This window comes from Anas platyrhynchos, chromosome 1 (genome assembly GCF_047663525.1).
Source record: "Anas platyrhynchos isolate ZD024472 breed Pekin duck chromosome 1, IASCAAS_PekinDuck_T2T, whole genome shotgun sequence".
NCBI lineage: Eukaryota > Metazoa > Chordata > Aves > Anseriformes > Anatidae > Anas > Anas platyrhynchos.
In genome coordinates this window covers 41852280-41871676 of record NC_092587.1, presented here as the reverse complement: position 1 = coordinate 41871676, position 19397 = coordinate 41852280, and the positions used below count along the sequence as shown (strand labels likewise).

General features: G+C 35.2%; 1 protein-coding gene across 11 annotated transcripts in view; it reads left to right on the top strand.

The window, feature by feature from the left end:
* PPP1R12A (protein phosphatase 1 regulatory subunit 12A) overlaps positions 1 to 19397 on the top strand; it is a 124236-nt gene that overhangs the window by 61614 nt on the left and 43225 nt on the right. For all 11 annotated transcript variants that reach the window (XM_027454353.3, XM_027454315.3, XM_027454371.3 and 8 more), the window contains exons 3-8: positions 1433 to 1551; positions 10928 to 11087; positions 13042 to 13186; positions 16132 to 16206; positions 16625 to 16713; positions 16855 to 17012. In XM_027454353.3, the coding sequence (XP_027310154.1) occupies positions 1433 to 1551; positions 10928 to 11087; positions 13042 to 13186; positions 16132 to 16206; positions 16625 to 16713; positions 16855 to 17012 (746 nt within the window). The remainder of the gene's footprint in view (positions 1 to 1432; positions 1552 to 10927; positions 11088 to 13041; positions 13187 to 16131; positions 16207 to 16624; positions 16714 to 16854; positions 17013 to 19397) is intronic.

The following is a 19397-nucleotide window of genomic DNA, read 5'->3' as shown; positions in this document are numbered from 1 at the left end:
ATAAAAACAGCACAACATACCAGCATCAAAGCTAGTAGTGTCAACTGATGGTATGTGTCCCAGAAGATACAGTTACACTTCTGGGAATTCATTTCCATTTTGTGGCCTGTCAGTCATTACCTTTTCTTGACTTAATTGCAGAGGTTTAATAACAAGTGCTGTTAAAATCATACATCAGAAAAAAAGAAGGAGGATACTTGAAGCACCAAGTTGTTGAATAAAGATAAGGAAAAAATTATCCTAGATCTGGAATCTGTCATTAGTAACTGGCAGTAGTTAAATAGAAATATTTTCAATTATTTGTATGAGCGGTGGATTAATTTTGTGATTGATTTCTGCATAATTTGACATTCCACCATAGTGAGGCTAAAAAAGCATTTTTGATTTCCGATACCTGTTACCAAGTGGGGAACTAGTTCTCCAGGTCTGAGTATTTCCTTTTATTTTTTTTCCTCAAATATATGGAAGGTGTAAATTAAGCTCTGTAGGACAGAAGATGTGTTTGTAATGTCGTGCTTTTGCTGAGTGCTATTGTGGCTCAAACAGTTTAATTTGTTAGGGAAATAGAAATGTTATGGTCGCAAAGTGTAAGACTGTTCTGTATTGTTCATTTCTTCTTAGAAGCTGACTACATTTTATGCAGTAGGTTCTCAGTAGTTTCATAGGCTTATGGTTTAAAACTGTGAAATAACTTAATCCTTTCTTGATTTATTGTTGGAATCTATCCATTTGACTTAATATGAAATTCAGAAATCAATTCCATGGAGTCCAGGTTGTTGCATCCTAAGATAGCAGTACTTCCAATAACAAACCAGTTAGACACATGGGACTTGAATAGAGTGCAAAGTACTGTTGCTTCCTCTCTCTCTCATTTCCCCAACAAAAGCTAACTTTGGGAATACTTTGGACCAGAGGTGATTTTGGTTTTATTAATTTTATGAACCTGCCTTAGAGACTGAGAGTCATCATTCCAAGGAATATACGGGTATAGAAAGAATGATTATAAAAAGTTGATGTGCCACTGAATATGGATTCTTTAGGAAGAATGGCTTAGTATGTGGAGCTCATGAGTGTTGGTGTTTCAGCCATTGTTTGTATGTTTGCTTTTGTTCATCACCTAACCATTTTCTTCTTTCAGTTCATGTAAGTGTGTACTTAAATATGATTGGAAATCCTTGCGGCAAACTGAAGTTCTATTCATGTAAATGGGTAGTATGATAAAAAGATGTATAGATATTCAGGGATTGTAGGGTAGTCATGAGGGGTTTTTTTTGCTTATACCAAATATGGTTGCTTCTATTAATTGTATGTGTATGTATATATATCCATTGCATGTGATATCCTGGTGGCTGCTATTTTTTACATCAGCTTTATTATGTTGAAGTTCATGTTCTCTTCTTGTTTACCAAAAAGTTTGTTTTTCTATTGGCAGGTATTTAATTAGCCAAGGAGCACATGTAGGAGCTGTAAATAGTGAAGGAGACACTCCATTAGATATTGCTGAAGAAGAAGCAATGGAAGAGCTGCTTCAGAATGAAGTAAATAGACAAGGTAATTTTGAATATGAAAAGCTGTTTTTGTCTGTTGAACACTAAATATGCTAAATGTTAAATTAGCAACTTTAAATTCAATTATTTTTTAAAGAGGGTTGTCAATACAATGTACAGTGCTGAACCTGTGTTCCAGGCATTTTAAGTCATCCCAGCCTTTTGAGAAGAAAGAACTTGGAAGCACTGAACTAAGGTGTTGATTGCATTCTTATATTCACTCACCTCAACAGAATTTAACTGGTGTTCAGATAGTATGGGTGGTATACAGTCCATCTGGGATGTAGACTTCTATATCCCAGCTTTAAACTGTGTCTGAAGCAAGACATCTGTACTGAACTAAATTACCGTGGGAGGGAAATAGGCACTTTTAGGGTGACTCAGATGTCAGTGTTAGCATGAAGTGAATCCAGCCCAAAGGGAACTCCTTTCCATTGAAAGCCTAGAATAACTGAAACAAGAGTAAACAACTATACTGTGTTACATAAACCACCCTTTGCATCTAGTTCTGACCTTTCGAACACCCTCCTACTATGCCAAATATCTGAAACTACTTGTTAGGATAAGGATTCTTAAACTGTTTTAGGTCTGACAACCAGTCAGGAAACTTTAAGCTCTCTGGTAATTTGTGTGCCCTCCTGAGAGCACCATGCGGGTAAGCATTCATGTAACAGTTAATGGAAAAGTATCAAATTTTGATAGTATCATTTTAAAACATATATCCTAAATATGTCCATTTTACTTCTATATAATGGCTAGGGCAATGCTAGCAGTGACATCTTTGCAAGAGGGACTGGCCTCTAAAGAAGCATATTGATTCATTTTTCTCTGATTCATTTTTCTCTGATCCTTTTTAACTCCTTACATTGCTATTTCCCATTTTGCAATCCTCTAGTGGTTTTTCCAGGGTTTTTGAAAATTTCAGGTTTTCCCATTCCACAGATGGGAGAACATTCAGATGTTGTTGACTCATTGTCCTGAATCTGATAGGCATGTATTACTATCCCAAAACTCTTAAATACAAGAAGAGGGATGGTGTAGTCTGAGTTACATCGTACGCTGAAGGATGATGTCAGTTTGTGAAGACAGAGCCTCTGTGAGGGGCGTGCTAGGGACCTGCATCTCCATTACTTCTGGCCATCTTACTCTCTCTTAAGTCTTCCTCCTACGTTACTTTTTTGTAGCATTGATTTTATATCTCTAAAACAGATTTACATAATGTAATATTAGATGAGAATTGCTTCAGGCTTTGTCATGATTTAATTTGTACGCTTAAACCTGTTTAATGCCCAAAGGAAATGTTGAAAAGAAAGTGGTGACACGATATACAGGGAATAAGAGATGGGTGCTAATACATCGAAGCAGACTGTAGATTCAACAAAGGCTTTGATTCAATTATTTATTGCTGTTAACTTAATTTTAACTGATAGTTCTTATAGCTAGCACATAAAAGACTCCGGATTAGATAGATATGAATATTTTTTGTCTATTTTAATTAGTTTGGAAAAAAGCACAGTTCTTTTTTTTTCTTTTTTTTTTTTCTTTAAGAATACTGTTAATCCTTGCTGGAGAGTCACTTCTGGCATGTACCTCAGCCTAAATTCTTTGGGTAGTTTTTGATACGTTTGACTTTACTGGCATGCTATATTGATTGGCTGTAGTTCTTCATAAAACTGACATCATTCAGAAAAAGAGTTATCTTGTAAAACCTCCCTTTTATGTTAATGATAATATATTGTTATAAGTTTTTTATGTACATTTTTATAGTGCAGGTTCAACATTAATTTTTATTCTTTTTTCAAGTTTAATTATTTGGAACAGCCCAATTGTAAAATCAGCATTGGTAACCTAAACTAAATGTCACAATTCATTGAAAATTTCAGTGTAGTTTACATATTTTATAAAGCTTACAGTAGAATATCTATGGCACTGTTGTTACAAGCCTGAGAAGAAAGGAGATGTTCCCACAGTGTAGCTGTTAGCTTCCAAAGGGATAATCCAGGCTATTTTAAAATATTGAATTTCAGTTGTTAGGGAAAACCTATTTTTCAAGCATTCCTGCTACATGTTTATGCCAGTTACTGGACTGGCTGAAGGTTTTTCAGAAGACTGGTCTCTCTATGGTGATTCAAGAAATATATTGGTTGAGGGAGGCACCATGTAAGGTGAGAAACTTTGTAGGACTCCGCTTTGCAGTGGTTTGACTGCCCTCTGGAGAACAGGAGACTTTGTGTTGTCCTGAAGAGTGACCACACTTCGAACATTTGTGACAGCATTTCTGCCTTCCTGGTGCTAACGGTGCTCTAAAGTCTAACCTACATACATAAATATGTATATGTGTGTATATATATATATATGTACACACACACATATTTATATATACATATATGTGCATGTATACTTGGAACTGGTATTAATGCTTGCTTATAGGCCTGTTACAGAACTTGGAAAAGTCTATATTCTTTGCTGTTAAATCTATCTAGAACTAGTTTTGTAGGGTTTCAACCTAGGTATTTCACGTGTGCTTTGTTTTATATAAATTATTCTTTTCACTGTTTTATATATACATATTCTTTCATATGGAAGATATGTGTGTATATATGTGTGTGTGTGTATAGAACATATATATATATTCTACCTAGCTTCTTTGACTGCAAGACCACTTAGGAGTTGCTGTTTTGTAGAAATAGGGAAGAAGGCATGTAATGTAAAACTAAGGGTTTTTACTTGCAGGGATAAAATCACAGGAAATATTTAATGATTGTAAATGAGGATGGAATAGAAAGGGTATGAATCTGAATATAAAATGGAAGTGTATATCTTAATAAATCACAAGACTCAGGAGCCAGCATAAAATAATGTGCATTTGGTGGCATCCTTAACTTGCACATAAAATAATATTACATACAGAATGACTGTTTAGCCATGATCATGGTCACTTGAAAAGTGCCCAATTGTACATATGTTGTAGCTAGAGAAGTTCAGATTTCTAAAATAATCATTTATGTCAGTGGGGAGTTAACACTGACATATTGTGACAGTTTCATCTTTGAATGCACATGTGGTTAAATGCAAATATGCTTCCAACTTTACCATTGCTCCTTGTGTAAAATAAAGCAGTACTGCAGTTTTGATAAACCAAATTGACTGTGGGGTCTCTGGAACACTAAACCCTATTTCAGTGTTACTGGTAGTGGAAAATAAGCCAATTTATTTTTAAAAGGAACAAATCTGGGTACCAAAAATCTTATCCCTGTGTAGGTATAACATGCAGCGTGACAATTATGTAGACATTTTCTGTCTCATTCTTGCCTATGGCAACTTTTTACTGTGTTCCTGCATTTATTATAGTGTTGTTTTTTTTTTGTGTGTGTTGCTTAGTTAATGTGATGAATATGGCTTCCTACATATTGGCATCAGCAGTCAGGGCTATTTTGTGGATCACTCTGATCTGATTCATTGTGATTTCAGATATTTTGAAGTGATGATGTTTGACATTGTTTCTGTTAGAGATCTGAGGAGAATCACCATGCTAGCTTATCCTTTTTTTGCTGCTTCTGCAGACCTTGAGTCTATATAGGAAGAGTTTAAATCAGAGTCTTTCCGTTCAGCCTTCATTAGTTTGTATTTATGACCAATTTTCACAAACATTGACTTACATTTTAAGGACATATCTAACAACAGCACTAAAAATGGGAGCCTCTGGAGATGCTAAATTCACAGACAGAAATTATAGAATAGGATACAATTCAGCTCTATGTGACATTGCAGGCTTAATACAGAGAAGGATCCAAAGTGTTTGCGCATCCTGTTCTAGCATTCAGATTACAAAATCTGAACTGTCTAGAGAGGAGGTGGTCAACTATCCCAATTAAGCTTCCCGTTCTACATGTCCTTTTGGTTGGACACGAAATAACAGACCTTGCCTGTTATTATTGTCCTTCTTCAGTTATTCTCATCTCTGTGTTTAACACTTCTAAACTGCGACCCTTGGTTCATGCTTCTTCTCTCTTTTCTTGTGTCCTCTGATGTGGGCCACAGGTCCCCCAACACGACCACCTTGTATTCTGCTGAGCATACAGCAGGCCTTCGTTGATATAATGGGCTCTGCAGTCATTCTCAACTAACGGACTTGTTATCCTATAGATGAAACCACAGCACTCTGATAATAGGGAAAGCATTTTTCTACCTGAACCTTCAAAGGAAGATTAAGATTTTTTGCTGAATTTTGTCTAATTCGGACTAATTTTGCAACATTCTCTTTTTATATTTGTTTTGTTATATAAATAAAGCTACATTTATTACATTATTTCTAGAGTGAACAGTTAATGGATTAATTATTTTTAAGCTTAAAACACAATTTAATTTTATACTTCATGAGAAGGTAAATTAAAAATATGCCATAGCAATATATACAGATTTTTTGACACAGATCTGAACAAAACACTTCACTGGTAGCAAAAGTAGTTGGTTTATGGAAGTTATGTAGGTGCAGTGCTGAACAACTAGTCTTTGCACACCATATGTTTTAACTGTTTGGCGTGCTATACAAAAACTTCTCCTAGCACCTTTTTTGATGTTTCCTCCGTATGTCGGATGGCTTTATCATGGACCAGTCCCATGTATATAGATGCCACTGCAATGCACAGCATTTTTAACCTTTACATTAAAAGCACTATTTCCAGTTTCTTGATGTGACCCTTTTTACTTATGCTCTGTGGCATATCAGCATACCATAGCTATGGAAGCTGTCTTTTGCTAGTAAAGTCTTTTCGTATGCACTGGTGAAAGCTGGCAGACTTGAGAGCTGTTTTGCTTGGCCCTGGCCACAATCCTAGCTGCCACTTTAATCACATTTAAAGCCGGCCAGCTCTAAATGCTGCCTCTCCTTCAAGTCTTCAGTAGGGTTAAGCATTGGTCTGAAGCGATTTTTTTAGTGGTGGCAGGCTATTTATCATCAGAAGTCTTTTAAAAAGTGTTTTTAACTGCTCAAGTGGTTATTTTGGATGGTAGGCTACATTCTCGGGAGGTGAGCTGGTGGGGAGAGGTGATGTGAGGTGAATCAGGAGGTGAGGATACAGCGCGGCACTTCCTCTGTGGCGGGAGGCAGGCCGCTTCTCATTTCCAAGCAGAAGCCAGTGTTCCTCATTCTTAATTATAGGTAAATGTAATGAGGCTCTCTCCAATGTATTGCTTAACTCAGCTTTGTTTATGCGGCTGAAATGCGAACTATTACGTTTGTATATAAACATTAACTCGATGAAGTCAAAAAGCGGGCCGCTGTTGCCGGCGGTATCTATGAAACATGCCTTTATATGGCCGAGCCGCGCTCGGGCTCTGATTCAGCGCCTCAGGTCCCGCTCAGCTCCGCCGTCTGCTCCCCGCGCAGCCCAGCGTGTCGGACCTCCTCACAGCTGCTGACTGACACGCCTTGATAGGAGAAATGAGAGCATTTCGCTGTAAATTATTACTGATCGGAGCCGTGCCTGGGCTGCCAGAGGTTAACGCAGGGGTGTTGGAAGCCAGGCTGGAGCCGAGAGGCAGCAGCACATTGCCATCTACGGGCCGGAGGCAGAAAGTGGTGGTGGAAAGGTGCGGCAGCGGGATCCTTCACCCTGGCGTCTCCGGGCAGAGTCGCAAAAGCAAAAGCAAGGAGGAAGGTCCATATAAGGTATAATAAAGGCTCTTCATGTTCTCTTTGCTGTATTTAATAATGGGAGCTATATTTAGCTTATCTCAGAGCACAGCCCTTTTTCTGTGACACAAAGTTCGTAGAAATACCCATTTTCGTGCCAGTTAGTACCGTGAGGTGTTTTATTTAGACCGGCAAGATTCTCTTACTTTCATCTGTTGAAACACGATCAGAAATGTACTGTCTTGTAAAATAACGTATTGATGCAGCTGTTGGTCCTGTACAGCCTTTATGTCTTCTTTGGGCTTCACAGACACATTCATTTATGATACTTACAGGGTATTATATTTAACATTTATTACTTCTTCTGCCAAAGCACTGATATTTTGTCATAATTATTTAGTTCTCTAGGCCTACGTAGAAATTATGGTTAAACATTCGCCATTGGAATTTCAGGATCAGGCTTTTGGAGGAACGTTTTCTCAAAAGTGCTTCAAAACAAACAGACACGTGGGCAATTTTCCGTTGAAAGGAATTTATGTAGGATTGTTCGCCTGCAGAAAGTTGCTTGTGCCACGAGCATTTTCACTTAGAACTCTGGCATGCAAGAAGGGGATGGACATAAGTGTGCCTAACGTGATATATAAACCACTTATTGGCATAATTGTGCCTGGCAGGAAACACTAAAATGTAAATGATTTAACTCCAGAGAATTATTTTCCCAAGATCTGCTGATCTGCACTGCTGTGTCATTCTGAAAGAAAATGAAATGTAAAGGCCCCAGAAATTTACAGTTTGCACTAGTTCATACATACAATATGTAGAAGTCTTCTGGAGGAATGAGAATACATGATTATAAACACATTATTGATTCAGTTTCTGGGTTTAATTCTTCATATCGGTCAGAGTTCTAAAGATTTTTAGATATGTGAAATTTAATCTCTGTTCAGATTTATTTGTCATGCATTGGGTTAAGATGGACAGTTTTAGAAACATACATTTCTTTAATTTTTACCCTACTTTCTTTCAATATTTTAGCTTCTCCATAGGCTCTGCTTAGTGCTTCAACAATCATATCTTCCTGTATCTTGCAGACTTAACCCAGATTAATGGGTTTTCAGCAGTTTCTATTATTTTTTATTAAATTGCGGAGGCTGAAATGACTATTTTAGCAGATTAAGTGAATGAGTCTAGAAATTCAGTTGACTGCTTAAAACACTTAATGTATTACATGCCTATGTTATTTTACGATAGTAAAGTTATGTCTTTAAATTCATCCTTGACATAACATTTTACCAGATCTTCTTACTGAACAGAATCTTTTGTCCAACTTTGTGGGTGTTTTTTTGCAATTAAATTCCTTCTTGCATATTTGTTGCTATGGAATATCTGTTATGGTTTGAATTGACTGAAGAATACAAAAAATAGTCTATTGTAAATTTGCTTGTAGCTAATTTGAATAAAAAGGAAAGCCTCGGGTTCTGAAGTTGCATTATATAATATTGTTTAAAAACAGAAAAAGTTGAAGTTATTTATGAAAAAACCATGACTTTTTCAGGTATGGTGGTCTTTTCTTAGTTTTCCATGAAATGACTATTTAGATCTTAGTATTGCTTGTACGTATATACCAAAAGGGAAGAAATTAGCACCTCAACCTCCTTGTAGCACAGGCATTTTTCATGGGTGAAAAGGGAGTTTAGCAACGTCATATGCTACCCCAAACAAAATGGCAACAAAACAAAACAAACAAATGGCACCTTATGTTTCCAGAAGCATGTAATGCTTCCACTCATTCGGTCTGGATGTCACTGAAATTTTGATTTGGGCATGTCATTGTCACGTTGTTTCTTCTTTTTTGTTTGTTTGTTTGTTTTTTTAACTTGTATAATGGGTGGATTACAGTTTTTGTTATGGCAATAGATGTGCTATAATACCCTAATTTAACCAAAGGATTTCTCAGTGAAAGATATTTTATTATATTTGTGCTATAAAAAAACAATCAAGGAAAATCTAATTCATATGTAATGTAATACAAGCCTCAATCTGCCATCCACTGCCTGAAGGGTATTTCAGCAGTGCCAGCGTAATTGCTTTTGGTTTGCCAGTTTGTTGTTCCAAGTCTGGCTTTTTAGTTGTTAGTGGATTAGTAAAACTTGAGGAATCTGCTTTATTGTAGTCTGTTTTACAATATATATCTGCTTTACAGTAGAAATGATGCATTACATTACATACGATCATTTACGTATCATTCCTGTCTTTTCCTTTTATGATATTCATAATTTCTTTAATGCAGACCTTTTTATCCCTCAGCTCAATTCCTGTTGCATGTCTGAACGGGCAACAGTCGAGTTGGATTTTCTTTGGTTTCCATACTCTAAGCATTCATTTGCTTTGTAAAGGATGAATAGTTCAGTTTCTTTGAAGACATTAGAGCCTGAAATTGCAGTTCATTATGAAGGCCTTGAAAATCAATTAAAATTAATTAATTATGTAGAGTAGGGTTGAAAAGAGATGTTCTAGGTTTCCATAGGCTTGTTTGTGATCGCTTTATATTGTTTTTTGATTAGCTGGGCAGTTAGAAGAGTTACGTGATACAAAAATGACTGCTGGAAAAAAACAGTTTGGGGACAGATGAAAGAAGGTAGAATTAGTTCAGAGGCCAGGAGCGGGAGAGAGATTTCATATCTCAGTGTTAAAAAAAAATAGTTTAATTTCTGCTTTATAGGCTGTGAAGGTTACTGTTGAGGTTTGTGATAGTATCCAGTAAGTCAGTACCTGTTTCCAGATTTCACTTGTTTTTGTCATGTCAAAATTATATTTTGCTCCAAGAGAAAATAAAAATTCAGAAGAACAGTGTATATTTCTCAAGACCCTGCACAAGGTTGATCTACTGATGAGTTTTCTCTTACAGGTCAACTCAGTTACATTTTTCACTCTTGATAACCACAATTCCTGGGTCCCATTTCCTTGCAAAGTTGTTGGTGTTCAGTTAGCATAGATGGAGCAATACTCATGCATTGTTCTCTTCAAGTCCACTTTTCTGTTGCGTTGTTTAGGCCTTGAGCTTTTTTTCTACCTGTTGAAACTGCTATGTATAATTGTAAATGTTATATTGTGTTCCTCCCTTTCGTCAGTGTATGAGATATTTTTTTGTGAGAATCTGCTGTACAAATGGTTTCAGCGTGGTGGTTTTTTTTTGTTTGGTTGATATTTACCTGAGAATCCAGAGGGAGATCTCAAAAGGTTTGGCTATTTAAGGTTTCTGTTCCACAGTGATAGAAGACAAATCTTTCTAACCAAAATTTCTTTAGAGAGTATGAAAAATATAGTTCTACCTTGTAAGTATTTGACAATGTTCAGAAGCTAGGTTGTTATTCTTCCCACAGATTTCTACTAGTATAAAATATTGTGGCTGTTTTCTGGTTTCTACAGATATGAACAAGATTAATACCTTAATGCTTAATAAGGCTAAACTTTAAATTTTCTCTCTTTTTTGAACACATCTTTTTAGTGATTGTTACTGTGATGGTAGAAATTCTTAAAAGCAGAGGGCCAGTTTTAGTAGATTTTTTTTTCTTTGGGGAAAACTGTGTAATGCATGCAAAGTGTCATACTGATGCTGTAATGGATGTTTCCGTAAGCTCTTGGGGTTGATATGCATGTAAGATTTGTTGTATAATTGCATTTAAGTATTTGAAATAAAACATTGTGTCTTCTCTTTCCCTCTTTTTCTCCCTATCTGTTTTAGGAGTTGATATAGAGGCAGCTCGAAAAGAAGAAGAACGAATAATGCTTCGAGATGCAAGGCAGTGGCTCAACAGTGGCCATATAAATGATGTCAGGCATGCAAAATCTGGTGGTACAGCACTTCATGTTGCTGCAGCTAAGGGCTATACGGAAGTCTTAAAGTAAGTATAGTTTAAGTGGGAATTTTTCCCATTTGATTGTCTTGTTGAAGTAATGTGACTTGGAATTGTTAGAATTGGGCATATCTGACTGCTGGGGATTGTATGTTGGGAAATTACAATCTGTAAAACCATATTTTCCTCAGAATTTGATTTTAAGTTTTCAAGTACTCATAATTCATGATGCTGTTGGTTTTCTAGATGTCATTCAAAATGTGAACACAGTGTACATAACGAGCCTTAATGCTCCAAAAGAAAGTTGACCAAAAACCTTTCCATGTTTCTAAAGTCAACTCTATAAACAAGTTTAATTATTTTTATAATGCCAGTTAGCATTCTGGGTGAAGCATATTTTTACAATACCAGGTTTATTTGCATACATAGAGCAGAGTCTGTGATCCAGAGTTAAGATTTTCAGATCTAAAGAATAGAGAATTTAATTTTGTCTTTTGAGATTGTTGTTGAAAATCATGACTCTTGAAATCTTTCATGGAAGGCTTCAGGCTTTTGATGTCCCCTAATTCACCCATAGCATTTCAGTAATACAATACAACACAAAGTATATGCAGTAACAGAGGTTTCATTTGTTTTTCATCAAAGCTCAGCTTTTAGTGAAGTACAGCATACTTAATACATTGTTTTACTGTGATTATAAATGTATTTGAGTGCCTTGGCAGGACTAGTAACAGTTATATATTGTATATATTGTAAAATTAATGAAGATGAGCACACACCCATGCTTAAGTATGGCTACCATTAAGGTTTGCAGAGTATTGTCGTTCTGTGTCAACACCAAAGTTGACTGAAAATTGTTTTAATCACATTACATAGAATAGGAGTTCTGCTTCAAAAACAAACAAAACAAACAAAAAAAACACACACACACACAAAAAAACTGATGCTTCAACATGATAAAGAGAAATAATTTCGTTTGAAATAATAATTTGTGCATTAAAATAGTGTGCATCTATAAGGGATTTATATCTTTAACTGTGAGGTTGGGTTGTAGTTGTTGTTTTTTAACCTTTGGCAGTTAGTGTCTTTTTTGTAGTACCGTTCCTGTACTTTTCCTAGGAGGAGTAAAAATATATGTTGAGGCAATTTTCTTGATGGTTTCAAAATAGCAAAAAACCTGCTCTGTGTAGGATGTAAGACTGCAAGACTTTGTGTGAAAGTTGACTCATTGGAGGATATTAGTATAAGTATATTGGCTCTTAAGAAACCGAGAGATTTTTATTAAAGAATACTTCATGATTATTTGATTTTTTAATAATTATTAAATAATTGTTTAAATAATTATTTTAATTAATAATTAATTTTTCAGCTCAGAGGGTCGAAAACCATTTACACAAAACAGTTTGTTGGGCTGAGTATGTTCAACAGGCACGACAGAGCCATACTGAATTTGCATGCTGCAGAGCAGGTCCTCCATTTAAGGAGCTCAGCCACCACTCAGAGACCAATTGAAGTATGTAAACACTAGGCTGTTACAGCATCAAATGTTAGTGACAGGAGGAGATGCAAGCTTCAAGCAGCTAATATTAAAATAGAAGGAAGTTTTAATAAGTTAACAGATTAGAACTGTGTATCTGACTTTTTTGGCATTTCACAGCCTTCTTTTTCTTGAAAAGACTTTTCACTATCACTGCACATAGAGAGAAAAATGCCTAGGAAGAAATGAAAAAGGGTAAATGAAAAAAAAAAAAGAGAAATTAACAAATAAAATAGAAAAGGATATTTTTTCTGACTTTTCCTTAAAAGTAAAAATGCCCATTGAACAATGAGAAGGCAAATATTTCTGTGGGGAAATAAAATTAATGGCAGTAACCCAAATAGATACATTTAGTTGACATTAATGAGAAAGGAGAAGAGTATTATTGTAGAATAATTAAATGATTTTATGACAGTTCAGCTATACGTCAGTAGTGTCGAGATCTAATTGTTTGTATTTCTTTAGGCTTTTAATACAGGCTCGCTATGATGTAAATATTAAAGATTATGATGGCTGGACACCACTTCATGCTGCTGCTCACTGGGGTAAAGAAGAAGCATGTCGCATTTTAGTGGAAAACCTTTGTGATATGGAGGCTGTCAACAAAGTGGTAGGATTTTTATGTAATCCTTGTCAAGATACAAAGTTCTGGTCTCTAAAGTGACTTTAGAAGCCAGGGTAAGAAAAGTGATGATAAACTGCTGTTTACTGTACATGGAGCTTTATATAATGCATGTTTTGTCAAAACAGCATGTTTGTGTTCAAAACTAAATTTCCTGGTTGTCTAAATTAGTTTTTAGGCCAAGTTTATACTTACTTCTATATTAAATGATCCAAGTGACCATTTACAACAAAATTCAAAATAGAACAGTTTTACTGATATTTCAGAGGTACAAAATTAGTGACTAGATGGACTGCATAGAGGCAGTGTATTCAGTCAACATTTGTTTGCTGAATACAATGATGATGCCTTTGAGTAGTGTTGGGCATTAGCTTCTGCTTTTAACTCTTAAAAACAGCTTGTGTTGGAATACTAAAAAGTTACCACTAAGCTGCTTTGGGTGCACTCTAAGAAACTTCTAGGCATCTGTGGACTCCCTGGACATAACTTGGATGCTACCTAAGCTGTATTTCCTCGACCTCTACACGAAAGCTTTTGTAGTTTGTTGGCTTTGAAAGGTCTTGCTCCCAACAGAAAAAAAATATATTAATGATTCACAAAGGTGTCACAGGCAGCTGAGACTCTTTGATGAACAGTGTAAGTGATGAAGCTCTCTTTCTTCTCTTTGCACCATGTTGTTCAGCTAGATTCTTAACTGCTCCCAATTTCTGTCAATATTGTATATCAACCAACTTTTAACATTGATTTTTTTCATAACTTTTTTAAGTTAATCATGGAAATAGGTAGAGATAGGCTCTTAATTAGGTCATGAATTTGCTAGTATTTATATAAAGGCAAAACTACTGCAGCTTAACATTTTTACTCTTTGTTGACTTCTTTTAGAAGTTAAGGTTGCTTATAGTAAAATGAAAGAAATCTGGAATTTCATTTCACACAGTCTCAACTCTGTTTCTGTATAATACTTACAGAGCTTCTTAAGATCAGGTATATAATTGTGTTTTGTATCAGGTAATCAAAAGCTGCTGCAATTGAAGCCAGTTTAGCAGGCTATCTGTTAGACTTTTACTGGGATTTTGAAAATGTGGAGGGTGGTATTCCTGAAAGCACTGTCATAAACCTGTGTTCAGCTCACCTACGACAAGATTAAGAAAAAAGGAGGTTCAAAGAGATATGAGCTGTTTTATTTGTTGTATAGGCTTGTCCATGTAAGCTAGGAAAATTTTACCTGTTATGTTTTTAAGTAAGCCAGTACAGCTTTTTGCTTTAAGAGATGATGAAAGTTGAGAATTCCACTGCATTTAGTTTCAGTTGTTAGGTGCTTAGCATCACAGAGATCTCAGCAATTATTGTTTAGGCACTTCAGGTATTGACTTCAGGTAACTTCAGGTATTGACATCTACGGATTGAGTTTAGATAAAACCTTCCAACTACAACAGGGAAAAAAAAAAAGTGATTTTTTGTAGAGTGATGGCCATGATAGGCCTAATTTGATGTTTTTTGGAAATAAACTCACTTAATAGCTACCTAAAAATAGAAAGCTAGATTAAAAGCTGTAATCACAATGCAAGTATAAACTTGAGATAATTTTGTTTAGTTTCCAAGTTAGTGCTGTGTTACGCTATATGGAATAGTTTGTGTCAGAGGACCTCAAGCTGTTTTGGGTAGTACTTGTTGAAAGGAGTGTGTGCTTCTGGTGTATGGTCAGAAGCTTTATAGATGAGAAAATTAGTGGTTTAAAGGTTTGTCCTTTCTAACCACTTAAGACAGACTTCGCAAAGTAATTGGGAGCATGTTTGTCCATAGTTAACATTTTGACAGACTAAAATAGACAATGAGATAAATATGAATACATTTCATTATCTTTATAAGCTGCTGTGACCACTTTAAAATGACAGCTCTGTCTTTATTGCTGTTTTTTGTACAGAAGTATTTACTTGACTAGTGTTGTCATCTCACCATATTTCAACATGTCCACCCAGCGTGTTGATGCAGCTGCATTTGTACCAGTGGATGTATGACTTAACCTAGATCCCAACCTCACTTTGTTTAAATGCAGACTTACAAATACAAAACATTCTATTGCAGTCTTGAAGCAAGTAAGCTAGTCTTTCTTTGTCAAACTGTGAGCTTCAGACTTTCTTGTCTTCACGTGGAGGTGAAGAAAAGGAGTTTTTGAAACCTTTACTAATTCTGACCTTAAAGATAGAATCTCTTGTCTTGTGGGCATCTGGCCAACTCAAGAACTGTAATGACTATGTAAATGTGAGGTACGGCAAGCCAAAAAAATTCCAACTAATGGCATTACTCTCTGTTAATGAATCACAGTGGGACATTTATTCAAGTACATCCCATGAAAATCAGACACTAAGGGGGATAGGAGCAAACAATTGTAGAAGATCTTTTCTAAAACAGAGTGGAAAATGTAAATACAGTTTTACTGCAAAAAAATGTGGAAGTATGACTTATGTTTTCTTAAATAATTTAAATTTCAAAAAATCAACTGTATATGGTAGTCTGAAGATGGATAGTGTACTACCTAGTTAGTGGCCATCCATACAATTTCTATTGGAATAGTTGTTCGGAACTAATGTTGTGAGCATTACATTCTTTCAGCCTGTTTTATTTTCCTTTATAGTATTTATTTTCCTTCAAAGGACAATAAAATTTTATTGAGTCATGTTTTTCTGTCTTAAAAGAAGTGTTCTCTCATGAGGTATAGATGCTTCTGTTTCAATTAAAAAAAAAAAGTAATATTGCAAAATTGTTTTCAGTCACTGACAGACTAACAGTTTGCAATAGAGCTTGGCTTATGTGTTCTAATTTCTCTGTACAATTCTGTTTCTTACCTACATCATCAATGTGATAAGGCATCAAAATCTGTTATATTTAATTTCTACTGTACAAAACTGTTTTTTTTTTCTCCCTTTCTCCAGGGCCAGACAGCATTTGATGTGGCAGATGAAGATATTCTAGGATATTTAGAAGAATTACAGAAGAAGCAGAATCTGGTAGGATTTTTGCATATGTATATGTTATACTTTATTATACATGTGATGATGGTGCACAGTTAGCTCAGAGTAGCATAGCAAAGTTTTGATTTGGGGCTTCAATTCAGGTAATGCCAGTCATCTCAGCTCTTCTTTCAGTCCATTATTTGGTCAGTTACAGTCATCGGAAGGCTCTGGAAGATAGAAGGTGCTCTCCTACTTGCTTTCTCCAGTAGGCATTTTATGATCTATTGCTTCTATAATCAGCAACTCAATGGAAATAACAGTTTCTGAGATCTTAGAACGTTGAGACTTGACATTTTGAAAGTGTATGGACGTACTAGCATTTTTTGTAGTTGAAGAAGAGTTCTCTCCACTAGTAATTTTGTCACATTGTTACTGTTCTACCAATTTAACTGCATTATTCTATGTTTTGAAGCTTCATAGTGAAAAACGGGAAAAGAAATCTCCCCTAATTGAATCCACAGCCAACATGGATAATAATCAGACACAGAAAACATTCAAAAAGTAAGTAAACTAGGAAAAATTATGAGCTCTTAGTGAAACACATAACTTCACGAGCTATGACAAGTTTTACTTGACATGTTTTAATAAGTTTTTCAGGACCTAGTAAGTTTGGTGTTTTGTTTTGTTTTGGTTCAAATTCAGTAAGGAGACATTGATTATGGAACAAGAAAAGCATGCATCTAGTATAGAATCTCTGGAGCATGAGAAAGCAGATGAAGAGGAAGAAGGAAAGAAGGATGAATCCAGTTGTTCTAGTGAAGAGGAGGAAGATGACGACTCAGAATCTGAAGCAGAGACAGGTATGTTGAGTATTGTCTAAGGTTTTGCTTTATTAATTTACTTATTTAATGTCATATGATGCATCTTTAAGTGTATTAAGTTTCACTTATGCATTTCACTAAGCTTCCAATCATTTTAAAGCACGTTTATGTACGTCTGAAGTCAAGTCATGACAGAGATATCATAAAGAGTGATTTTATTGATGGCTACTGAGGTTAAAGCAGTTAATGCTTTAGACTTAGGTAACTGTCTATTTAACAGTTTATTTTCATTAAATTTTTGGAATATATAAGCCTTAAGCAGCATGTAAAAAAAACATTGACAAAGTTAGAAGGTCAAAGCAGAAATGAGAAATGAAGACTTTATTAGTAGCGTTTGCTTATGGATCTGGTACAGAGACTGGAACAGCAGGTGCACAAACATTCTTATTTGTTCTTGCCATCCTGAAGTAAATACCAGTATGAGTATGACAATCTTAGATATTAGTAAAGTAATGGTGTTTAGACTTACTCTCGATTGTGTGCTGGGAAAAAAAAAAAAACAAAAAACTTCAAAAGGTGTTATTTTAACATATGCTTCATATAAAACTTCATTTCCAGAGGAATGTTCTTGGAAAAGTTTGGAATTATATACAAAGAAACACATTACTCAGTACTTCTGAAAATAAGCTGAATATTAATGTTTAAATTTATTCATACAGCCTAGATGAGGGGAGACATTAAATGATTTGCATGTTTATGCATAGGTCTCTGGAAGTATTTAAATGTGTCTGAGTCTCAAAGTCTGTGTATGGAAATTAGGTGGGAAAAAATGAAGAAAAAGAGAGAATGAAGCAGGGAGGTGAATAGAATTATAATCAAACAATGTAACCATGTGTTCTTATTTCACCATTAATAACTTTCCAGATTTATAAATCTTTCGTATACTTATCGTTAAATATAGAAAAATACCCTTGTTTGAAATAAAAAAAAAAAAGAATTCCTGCATTTATTCATATATGTTCCTTCTATTATTATTCCTTCTTATTTGTCCTTCTATATTTTTCCTTCCATTGCTTGTATAGGTTTTCAGTTCTTGACTGCTGTTGTGACTGATTACATTTCAAAAATAACAGTTATTTTCCTTCTTTTCATTATGGGATGTGCGTATTCTAGTGCAGCGTGAGACTTGCACTCAGGATCTTTGAAAGGCAAGCTACTTACGCTGTTACAGCTGGTAGGAGCGTACATTGAATTTACCATGAAGTTACAGGCACATTCAACAGTGCTTTATTTGTAAAAATTTGTGGGTATTGCTATACTGTAGTTATTGTTTTTATCCATATAGGAAATAATCCGTTGTAGAAGAAGAGATGGAAACTCTTGTAGGTTTTTACCAGTCCTATCCAATTTTCAGATTATTTTTTTCCTGGTACCTGGAAGATCTGGTATTGATCTGAAATCCAATAAAGTAAAATACATTGCCTTCTGAGGATAATGAGGCTTACCTTTTGCTCTTTCTTTAACTTTTGTCTAGGTTTCCTCGATAACCTTCAGGGAAGCTGAATCTTTCCTCTAGAGCATTTCAAATAATTCCCTTGGTCAACAGCTTGCTCTTCAGTGGAATTTAGCTTTTTTTCTTCCTGAAAGATTATCAGAGACTTAAAGCAAATAATGATGTAAAAACAGCATAGCTTTTGAATTAGAATTTAGAATTGCGGTGCAGTAACATAATAGACAGATGCAGATGGCATTACAAATGTCTTGTTAATATTTCATAGTTATGCTTGTTAAAATGCGTAAACCTATTTTCATCATCTGTCAGTTCTCATTTTAAAGCATTTTTTCTAATTTATTCACCTGAAATAGTAAGGTTAGAGAGCAATTTTAGAGCTAATCAGTGTATCATAAATACTTGATGTAGGCAGAAACAAAAATGACTTGTGAAACCAAACATTCTGTTTGCTTTAATTATTTTTGTATTTTGAAAGAAACCAACATCTCAGTAATAAGCAGGGACAAAAGTCTGTCACGCTTTGTAATTATTCTGTCACCTTAGTATACTTGCATCCCTTGCTTGCAGAGACTGAACTTGGATAAACTCAGAACACTTACGATACATAACATGTAGTACTTTCTCAGTAACTGGACTAACTGTAATGTCTCCTGAACTTTATGACTCTGGTAACTGTGTTCTCTTCGTTACCAGTAGATAGTTTGTGCCAGGAAAATTTGACTGTGACACAAGAATTAATTTATGTAAACTTTGGTTTTTTAATATCAACAAAGCTTTATCATACTTTATTTGGCAAGCCAGACTTTAAGCTTTTCCCTGTAGAACTGCATCTCTAAATTCCAAGCTTGCGCTTTCCTTTTTTTCCCATTATTCAGCTTAAGGTAGTTTTCTGTTGAAAAATCTTAAGCTTA